Source organism: Hibiscus syriacus, unplaced genomic scaffold (assembly GCF_006381635.1).
Source record: "Hibiscus syriacus cultivar Baekdansim isolate YM2019G1 unplaced genomic scaffold, ASM638163v2 tig00006613_pilon, whole genome shotgun sequence".
Classification (NCBI taxonomy): domain Eukaryota; kingdom Viridiplantae; phylum Streptophyta; class Magnoliopsida; order Malvales; family Malvaceae; genus Hibiscus; species Hibiscus syriacus.
Window position 1 is genome coordinate 542,848 of NW_024062103.1, and position 11,098 is coordinate 553,945.

At 31.4% G+C, this 11,098-nt stretch overlaps 2 protein-coding genes across 2 annotated transcripts; both read left to right on the forward strand.

Annotated features, from left to right (window-relative positions):
- The first annotated feature begins 4,671 nt into the window (after positions 1-4,671).
- On the forward strand, positions 4,672-5,095 carry LOC120200879. The gene is made up of 2 exons (XM_039201611.1): positions 4,672-4,821; positions 4,908-5,095. Exons 1-2 carry the CDS (start codon positions 4,674-4,676, stop codon positions 5,093-5,095), a joined length of 336 nt encoding a protein of 111 aa, XP_039057542.1. The 5' UTR covers positions 4,672-4,673.
- A 2,141-nt stretch (positions 5,096-7,236) lies between these two features.
- LOC120200880 (histone deacetylase 15-like) lies at positions 7,237-11,092 on the forward strand (the record flags this gene model as incomplete). The annotated part of the gene is made up of 7 exons (XM_039201612.1): positions 7,237-7,305; positions 8,015-8,279; positions 8,393-8,572; positions 8,726-8,840; positions 10,169-10,245; positions 10,804-10,879; positions 10,983-11,092. Coding segments are annotated over exons 2-7 (762 nt in total), but the record flags the coding sequence as incomplete, so codon positions are not given.
- Positions 11,093-11,098: the final 6 nt, after the last annotated feature.

Genomic DNA, 11,098 nt, shown 5'->3' on the forward strand with positions numbered 1-11,098 from the left:
CATAATTTTATAATTTTTTTAAACCAGCAACACTTGATTTATTGATCGATTAATCCAGATCAGATAATACAAATGTACAATATAAGGATAACTCTCCCAACCTAATTTGCTATATTTATAACGTCTGTATTTGAACCACTCACCTTACCTAAAAGATCTAATATCTCATACTATAAGACCAACCGATTGTTGGTATAATTTTATAAAAAAAAATTAAACTAACAATATTTGATATATTGATTGATTAATCCAGATCAAGTAGTCTAATTTATTCTATTCATAACGTCAATATTTGAACCACCCATCTTACTTAACAGATCTAATATCTCATCTCACTAGACTAACTAATTATTGGTATAATTTTATAATTTTCTTTAGACTTCCTTCGTTACTATTAAAAAAACTTAAAAATGAATGATTTAACTGATTTTTATCCGGCTTAGAAAACACTACCAAATATAAAACAGAGTTAATTGCGTCACAGGTCCACATAGTATGATCCTCATTTCAAATTGACCCTTAATTTTTAAATATTCTATTTCCATCTTTAAACTATGATTATCGTTCTAAATTAGTCAACTTTTGAGTATTTTAATTTCATCTCTAAACTATGATCTTCATTTTATATTGGTCCCCAAACATTTTGAACATTTCAATTTATCCCAATCTATATGCATATATTAACCATGTCATTGTTAGTAAAACCGTTAGACCAAGTTATATCATTATATGTTTGAAAAAACAAAATTTAGGTGAACCTATGATTGAAACTAATTATATATTCAAAAGTTTGGGGATCAATTTATAAATAGAGCCATAATCTAGGGATGAAATTATAATTTTCAAAAGTTTAAGGACTAATTTAGAATAAGAGTCATGGTTTGGGTATTCAATTAAAATAATAAAAAGTTTAAGAACCAATTTAAAATGAGGATTGTAGTTTGGGGATATATAATGCAATTAACCCTATAAAACGAAAAGGCGAAATATAGATGGGTTATTGCCAAAACAAACCCACTCAGGTATTTTTCCCCCTCTTTAGTTTCACTCATCTCTTTCTTCCTTCTGGAGCCAAAAAGAAACAAGGTCGCGTTTGGTTCGCTGGAATATCTCTGAGAGAATTGGAATCTATGAAGGAATGAAATCTGTGAATGAATGAAATCTATCAGGAATTGGAATCTAATTCAATATTATGTTTGGTTGGCAGGAAATTGAATTGGAATCCAATTCTATATTCTGTTTGGTTCGCAGACATGTCAGATGAATTTAATTTTAGTAATGTAAAATGACAGGATTGCCATTCTTATTTTTTTGGCTTAATTTTAGTTTGTTTTATAAATTACTTGTAGTAATATATTATAAAAATTTTAAAAATATTAAATTTTAATTTTATTGATTGATTATTCATTTCAATAAATTATAAAAATCATGCTAATAAACATCATAAGTTAAAATCATCCCAATTAGGGATGACCATGGGTCGGATTTTTGGTCCACCCGACCCGAGAACAAGAGAACCTCCATCCGAGACCCGACCCGACCAAAATAAAATTTCACCCGACCCAACTTGAATATATGAATTAGAAACTCGACCCGAAATAATAAAAAAAAGTATTTTTATTCAATAAAAACAGTGACTTAATTGAAAAAAATTATATATAGAGGGGTATTATTGTATTTTTTCCTAAATATATAAGGTAAACTTATATATTTTTTCGGGCCGGGTCGGGTTGTGTATTTTCACCCTAAAACCGAACCCGACCCTAATATCACACTTAAAAAAAATAACCCGACCCGACCAAAATAAAGTTTCACCCTACCCGATCTGACCCGACCCGAATATATGAATTAGAGACCCGACCCGAAATAATAAAAAATTATTTTTATTTAATAAAAACAGTGACTTAATTGAAAAAAATTATATATAGAGGGGTATTATTGTAATTATTCATAAATATATAAGGTAAAATTATATACATTTTCGGGTCGGGTATGGTATTTTTCACCCTAAACCCGAACTCGACCCGAATATCACACTTAAAAAACCGACCCGACCGACTAAAATAAAGTTTCACCCGATCCGACCCGAATATATGAATTAGAAACTGACCCACCCGAAATAATAAAAAAAAATCAATATATGAATTATTTACCAAAAGATTGATGAGAGTAGTATGTCAAATTTCAAATCTCTTCAACAAGGGAATTGATTTCCATCATACAATGGATGAAATTCATTTTCACTCCTTTGATGAAAAGTTGAAGTCACGAAGGATTCAAATTCTCTTTAAAAACTTGAACCAAACAGAAAAGTGATGGAATTAAATTACAATTCCCTCTAATTCCAAGAGATTCCTGCGAACCAAACGCCACCTAAATGTTAGAAGCGAAATTAACTAAAGATGCAGACAATAATTTGAGCTATTTTAATTAGTCTTACTGTTCTTTCAATTCACATTGAAAATTTTAAAAAAATGGCCATTTCTCCTTCATCTAAGAAGAAGAAGAATACGAATAAGAGCAGCAACACCAACAGCACTAAGACAACTCGGACAACTGAGCCGGATTGCTCAACTGCTCCAATTCTCAGTCCAAAACGTCGCCGAAACAGTTCGCCCGGAGTTCGACTCATTCACAACCTAATCTATGATTCTTATAATGGCAAAACTTGTCACCAGGTATTTTTATTTAGCTCGATGTTTTTTTAATCAATTTTTTGTTTACTTGAAAAGAATAATGTGTTTGGACAAAAACAACGGATTTTGCAGCATCCTGCAAGAGAAAGATCAACGATAAGCAATGTACCATCCATTTTTGTCGCAAATGCCTCTTGAACAGGTTTTCTTCTGCCATTTTTTCTAAGCTATTTGCTTTTGGAAACATTCTCAGACTTGCTGGATATTACAAAATTCCATTGTCAAGATTCTTGTTGAAACCTTTTGACTATAACTTGTTCTTCTACATTTTTCTAAACTGTATTAATGGCATTGACTTGCCTGCTGAGGATGTCGGCCATGCTTTGCAATTTCTAGAATTTTGTGAAGCTTTTGGAGAGGTAAACTTGTTATCTGTTTGTTTAGCAAATCCTAATTGGTTAAATTATGCTTCTTTTCTGTTGTTTTTATCTGATTTATTGGTTGATTTAAGGTTCTCAATATGAAGAAAGGACAATCTCAGCTGTTACTTAGCGAGTTATTTATTGGAAAAAGCAAACGCAAAAACAAACTACGTTTTCCTTTGACTGTGCAGTTTCATATTCAACTGCTTTTCATGATGCACAAGGATTTGGGAAAAGAGCATGCATGCTTAAATCGAATGACCATAAACATTAAGTTCCTTCTTTTAATTGGTATGTTGATCATCTGAATTAAATATTTGTGCAGGTATCCTTGCCTTAGTCAAGATTCATGGGTTCAAGTTCTTGGAGAATACATCAGTGTTCTCAAACTCTGTTAAAGCAGTCGCTGTTGGATTGCTTAGATGTCAGCGATGATAGATATCAGAGACTAAATTCCTCTAAAAAACTCAGGCTCTAAAATTTTCTATGTGATGAAGCTCTTGGCACCACGTAAGTCACAAAGTTCTTCAATAAATTCTGGTCACATTATTCTTTTTGGATTCTTATGTTAATGTATTGATGAAAAGTAACGCTTCTTCCCTTCAGAGAATTTAGAAGCTGGATTGATCAACAAAACTCGAAATTCGCTGCAAAAGAAAAGAAAGCAAAAGAAAAACTTCTTACTCGAAGGGAGAGGATAATGGCTTTGATATGGCAACTTAGCTCAAGCAAATGCTAGCGTTAATGTTATGTATCTCTGCTTGTCTGATTGTATTCTTTGTGCAGGAGAGAAACATGGAAAAAGAGATGAAGAAGTTGCAGGATGAGATAGCCAAAGCTATTATCAAGAAAAATGGTGCTCCTCTTTTCATTTCCGAGAATGAAGCCCTTATTAAAAGAATAAAGTCGGAAGTTGCCCAAACTCTTGCAAGTACATTGGAAGTGCCCGAGACAGTGGACGAGGAGGGTATGCTCCGTGACTTTTTGCAACTTTAGTAAGCACTTTAGATTTTGTTTTTGCTTGTCAAAACATTTTTCTTTGAAGAAATGAAAAGAGCCAGTTATCCAGGAAGAATAGACTAATGTTGTTTCTTTCTTAAAGACCCAGAACTGGAAATAATGGAAATTAGTTTGTTCTTTCTGGGTGATGTTCTGAAGTTCTTTGCTTGGTGTTTGTCAATCCATGCTTGTCCAAGCATCCTTTCCTGTGAGGCACATATCATGAGATGCAAATTAAGCTATTGTTGGAGTCTTAGCCTTCAATGTTATTGCCATAGACCACACCATATTGTTTCAAGTGGATTCAATGTGGGTCATGGCCATTAGCTAGTTCAGTATTACTTTATTACACATCAATAACTGTCTATGCCCACTTTGCTCAAATCACATTTCTTAATTGATGTTAGCTTGATCTTCTTGCTAATATTTTTTTTAGTTCTGGATCTCTGATAGAAAATGTAACCCCCTAAACCTGATTTGGACTATCCAGAGAATCTGTGATGCCATATTGGGTCGCTACAGTGACCAAACTTTAAAATGTATTGCTTTTCTATAGCAATTAAGAATTATTAACTTTTCTTTACAAACGAATCCCTATTTGCATATTCTGGCTGACATGATTTACTTTACAAGTGATGCCGAAAGAGGACTGTCGATTAGATGCTGTTCGTCAGAGCCAGTATTTCAGGATGGCCAGGGTCACAAATTTCTCAAATTCTGGAGATTGAGTGGCTACTTTGGCGAGACAGATGTTCAGCTTCAAGGTTTGTAGAATACTTGATTATCCTAAATTCGAGTTTCATCCGCTTTCAACCGAATTGCCATTTCATTTGTTTCTGCTAATGTGCAGATATTGAGGTCAGGGATTCAGTTGCAGCTAAAGAAAGATGGTACACCTATAGCACCGAACAGAAAGCTATGGTCGAGAAACATATTTCATCTTTCAGGTATCCAAATAAAGCTATATATTTCACCTTTCAAGCATTTCTACGGAATTTCATAATTTTCCATTTATTTTGCTGGATGAAAATGAAATGAACAAATCTATACGCCTCATGTAGTGTCAAGAGAATACAGTAGTTTCTGCATAGTGTTTATCTATCTATATAGCCTCAAAAACTCTCAGGAGAGTAAATATTTTTGTATACCAATATTGGGGGTCACAATTTTTTTCCTGCTGTTTGTGGGGTCTGGCCAGGCTTCTGGCTCATGTCCCACTTAAATGGTGTCCATAGTTGTTTGTCTATTTAATGATTTAAATAAGGTTTAATGGTCAATTTTATTTTTGTAGTATACTCAATTTATCATTTTCGTATTTATTTACATTAATTTAATGATTTAAAGATTCAAAGTTGTTTAGTATGAACCATAATAGTTTATCTATTTAATGATTCAATGTTGTTTAATTACATTATTTTATATTTTACCCTAACTTAAAATCCTAAATTATAAATCTTAAGGTAGGGTTTTGGTTTAAAGGTTATGGAGTTATAATTTAGGGTTATTAGGGATAAAATATAAAATGATGCAATTGAACAATTTAGAGGGCTAAATTAATGCAAAAATGATAAATTGAGTATATTATAAGGTAAAAGTTACCCTTTTACTTTTTAAATAAAGATTAAAATCATTACTAATAATTGATTTGTTTAGTGTGATGAGGTACTAGATTTTTTTAAATAAAATTAGAGATTCAAATCTTGACGTTTACAAATGAAGCAAATTGGATTAAGAGGATTATCCTTATTTTTGTAATATCTAATTTAGATTAATTGATGAATAGACGAGGTGTAAACTCGAAATTAGTTTCGTATTAATTGACTTAAGTGTTTGGTAGTGACGGTAATGTTGTAGTCTTAATATAAAATTATTATGTATCTTATTTACTCTTTTGTTTCAATAGTGTTATCATATTTTGATTTTTAATGGTGATCTTTCTTTTAGTTATTAATTATTTAAAATTGTATTATTGATACACGAATCAAATGATTTCGATAGTGAAAAAATTATTGTTATTTTTAAGGTTTCGGTTTAAATATCAAGAATTGAATATATTTTAACAAATATTGTTTTGTACTACCCAAGATAAATAAAAAAAGAAATTGTATTATTGATAAAAATTGTAAAAAAATATATTTTTATTTTTTTAATAAAATAGTATATATATATATATTTATAAAATTTAATTGATTGAAATATTTATAATTATTGAGGTGATTTAAAAAATTAACCTAAAATATTAAAGCAAAACACCAGTCCCTCTAAATTGAAAATTCCTTATTTTTAATATTTAAATAAATAATATATTTTTGAAATTAGTCATCCAAATTCGCACTTAGGGTGCGTTTGGTTCACAGAATGTAAGATTACAGTGGGAATAAAAGATTACCAGAAATATGATTACTGAGAATGTTGTATTTTGTGTTTGGTTGGTTTTGCAGGAATGTAAGATTACGTGTTTGGTTAAAGGAATAAAAGATAATTGGAATAAAAGATTATTGGAATGTATATTTGACCAAATTATCCTTATTATATATTTATATAATATTACAAATTGTAAAATATTTATATATTTTCTTTAAAAAAATTAAATTCATAATACTTATATAATTTTTTTTACAAAATTAAAAATATAAAAAAGGTTTAATGAAAGGGTAAAATTTGTTTTTAATCCCTGAACTTTATATAAAATTTTAATTATAGAATTTTTTTGTAAATATAAAATAATTTAAGGATAAATTTGTAATTTAACCTTCATAGAATTTTTATTATTCAATGACAGAAGAAAGATATTTTTTTTAAAAAAATAAAAATTTAAGGGCATTTTAGTCCAAACACCGGTAATGTTACAATACCTAAGGGAAGAGAGGTAATGACATTCCCGGTAATATACCCAAAAAAAATCTACTATTGATAATAAAACATTATCGGTAATAGATCTCGGCCTACCAAACATGAGAATGTGGGATTCCATCCATGAGAATCCCACAATCATTGAACCAAACACCCCTTAATGGTTGAACAACTAAAAAGAATGAGATGAGTGAAATTTGAAATTTGAAAGATGAATGATGGAATTGATTTTTTTTAAAGTTGACTGATCCGAACATAAATACAGACAAAGTTAGTGACACAAACGTAGTTTACATTAAATATACAAGCAATAGTGTTTTAATCGCCACCCTTCCTCCCTCTCTCAAAAACACCAAATTTACATTTCGAGACCCTCCACAGTTTGCCCTAGCCAGGTAAAAATGAACAGAAGAAAATATTTTTTTAATTCTTCTCTTTGTCTTCCTTATATATTTGTGTTTTTATTGAAAAAAAGAGCTTTATGTACTTATGCAGGCTAGATTTTTGTCAAAAAGTAATCTCGCTAGAGCCACTCTTCTAGTTGTGATGAAGCCTTAGAATTCCTATTCTTGGTTTTATTTTTTTATTATGAATTTCTATGTGGGTTTTTATTCTTTAGTACATTTTTCCTTCGAAATTTATTTGTAGCTGAGCTTTTTTTAATTGTTTTAAATCTCAGTTTCTTTGCTCAACCTTTTGAGTGAAAAAAAGAGCATAATTTTGACTAATTTTTTGGTAATTAGTTTAAACCCTTGGTACTTGGTAGTTTTAGTTAGCTAAGTGTTTGTAATTTTTGCTCTTAATTTAATTGGTATTTGTAGGTATATTGTATAATGTGATGTGTAGTATAACTTGGTTCTGCTCAATTTCAATGTTGTTTGAAATAATCTCAAATCCTGAGTTAATTGTTTTTTTTATCTGCTTGATGTCTTTGGAATTTGTATTTTTATCCCTTTTTCTACTGTTTATTTTTCCAAATTTGAAAAGTTTTGTTATTTTCTCTCCTATTTTAATTCTGTTTCCAAATTTCATATTTCTGCTCTCCTATGCTGCCCCTTGTAATATGTTTTAATTAAGTTTTTTTAAACTAAATTTCATTGGCAGATGATTGGAGTTCAAATAAAGGTATGAGTCTGGCAGAAATCTATTGAACTCTGAAATCAATATGGTTTCTGAAACAGTTCGAGTGAGTTGTGTGACAAATGGGGGGACTGAGAGCAACCAAGGTTTTAAAAGAAAACATTTGGGATCTAATGAGCACGCAGAAGCTTCTTGTCATAATGGTTCGGATGCCAGAGGGGATATAGGAGCATCAGGTCGAGATTTGACTGCCAATGTAGACGAAGACACACAGCTCGACAATGCTTCTGTAAGCAGCATACTTCAGGAATTTCTTTAATTTCAAAGATATAGTTGCTGTGGATGTTGGTTCTTGTTATGTTGCTTCTCAAGTGTTGAATTAACTCTGAGGTTTGTATGCAGAAAAAGGTGAGACTGCCAAAAGAATTGACTTTGCGGGATATGTTCAATGACCAAAATGCATTTGATGATGATGATGAGGATGACAGTGACTGGGAGCCTGTACAAAAGCACATAGAGATTTTGAAGTGGTTTTGTACAAACTGCACTATGGTCAATCTTGATGATGTTTTCCACTGTGATGTAAGTTTTTTCATTATTCTTGATACTAATCCAGACCCCTCTTTTAGTATCCTTTGTTTATAAATCTTATGTTGTGATTTCTGAAATCTTCAATTCCTTCACATTTGTTAAACATTTTTGGCTCTAGATGATTTAGCAATTTCATCTGTGCAGATTTGTGGGGAACATAAAGAATCTGGCATCCTAAAGCATGGGTTTTATGCATCTCCTTTTTCACCAGAGGTAGAACTTATTCAGGTTGAATCAGAAGCCAGAGTTAGAGACGAAGGTAACTACATTCTGCTGAGCCTATTCAATTATTTTCATGTGTTTCCCTTTAAAGAGGACTCCTACTTTTTGATGTTTTCTTTTCCATTCTTTTGATTTTTTTCAAACTGCTAACCAAATAATGCTGAACTTGGTATACAATTCCCAATCCAGTACCTTTAGTGTTGAGTTCTTGAATCTATTTTCATTATGTTCAATCAGTTGTAATCATATGATACAGCATTGAAAAGATTATTGAGGTTGTGCAATTGCATACAGTATTGTATGGCAAAAACATATTTAGTTATACCTGTTGACTGTTACATGGTGAATTTGTTTATTTTTTTAAAGTGCTCTATATGGCTCATGGCAATGGTTCAGTGCTTTGCTTGGCTGTTAACCTTGATTTGCAGAGAAGGGAAGCTATTAACCATTACTCAATAATAACCGCTTTTTCATTGAATGACACTGCCATGTTAACTCTTTATCAGTGATAGTGCCTCCTATTTTTTCCTTATAATGTTGCTTTTTAACGCTGTTCAAGCTCTTATTGATGCACATAATGTTGATGGTCAAAATTATGGTTATTAAGTTCAAAAACAGGGTGGAATTGTTGTAGAGTGTTGAGCATCTTTATTGGGTTTTTAAAAATAAAATAAAATAGTGGATTTTAGAATTTGATCAAGTTCTGGAGAATTGGAATGATTGCCTAAAGTTTACTTTCTAATTAACCGTATTTAGATGATGTAACTATATAGGGTTCCACTTCAACCTTAACCATATACTGACATCTGAATCTCTCTTCTAAATGGGATTGATGAGTTATTTTCTACTTTGTTGCTTGCTTATTTAGTATTTACCAATGCATTTAAGTATTTTATTTTAATGTGAAGCCATCACTATGTGTTATTGCTAACTTGCCTCTTGTTATCACACTGTTCTAATTTTCCGTAATTTAGGTTATTTATGTTGAATTTTACTTCTATTTTCTGTTTTTGACCTGAATCCTGAATTTCTTTGACATCCAAATCATATGAAGTAATATGTTCAAGAATCAAGTAAGTCCCAACACAATTTTACCGTTCCTATATGATCCTGGTCATAGATACTTCTTTTTCAAATGTAAATCATGTTTTCTTTGTACTTGCAAGGTGGTAGGCTGATGTTTCCTGATAAAAGTTGTGAAATTTTGTATCTGAGATTTCCAGCTCTACGCATGCTTTCTTTTAATCAAATTTTGATCTCTATTCTATTGAATTGTTGCACTCCTCTACAATCTGAAACTTATAATATTTCCCTTGATAGGCATGCGATTTTTGCGACCCTAATCTGTCTATGCTTCTTGTGTAGATATTTGGTCAGAGGCTTCATCTTCAAACTGTTCCACAGCTGTTGGGTTTGATGAGAGAATGTTGCTGCACACAGAGGTATGGCACCGTTTTCTATATGTGTCCCTAAAATCCTCCACTTGAATGATATTTTTATGGTGGTTTGACACCCTTCCATGATAAGATTAATGTATAGAATTTGAATATAAGTATCAATTTTAGGGAAAGTTTCGTTAGTTATATGTAATCTATCTCTGTTTGCTTGCAAAGTTTTCTGTTGAACTACTTCTATTTCTTTCTTTAAAGTTTTGACTGGTATTGATAACTTTCTACTCGCATTATTTGTCGATCTTTGTTTGTTTACTACTGGCTTACAATTATTTCTTTGCTTTCTTCCTTTTCTTTTTGTATTTATGCTTTGGGAGTCCCCGTTGGATGGTGTATTTGATCAAGTATTATTGCAATTGGAAAAAATGTTGTAACCTCAAATCATGAAAAGAAATATTAACTTTATTGACAGAACTAAAATAATTAATTTCTTGTTTCTGCAAGATCAGCTGTATGATGAGTCTGGTTGCTGCTCATATTTTGTTACTTATGTGGGATTTGTGTCTCTTTTTGCGCTCCTCTTTGGTGTTTGCTTGCTTGGTAGTGTAGATTGAAATGAAGTCACATCCACATCCAGAAAGACCAAATCGTCTTCGAGCTATTGCTGCTAGCCTTGCTTCTGCTGGTATTTTAGACTTATGCTTCTTCTTCTTTTTTTGGTATGAAATTCATATTCAGGCTTTTGATTTGTCTGTCATAATTAAATGGAAAATTTTTAACTTGTACAGGTATATTTCCTGGAAAGTGCTGCCCAATTCCTGCTAGAGAAATCACTCCGGAGGAGCTTCAAATGGTAAGGGCTATTTTGTTTAATTTGCTTATTCCATTGTCTCTTTATGTATTC

Bases quoted from the DNA above. Each gene is read 5' to 3' on its own strand.
- LOC120200879 (XM_039201611.1), top strand. From the start codon at position 4,674: ATGATTTACTTTACAAGTGATGCCGAAAGAGGACTGTCGATTAGATGC. The intron at 4,822-4,907 runs GTTTGTAGAATA...GCTAATGTGCAG, and splicing joins GACAGATGTTCAGCTTCAAG to ATATTGAGGTCAGGGATTCA.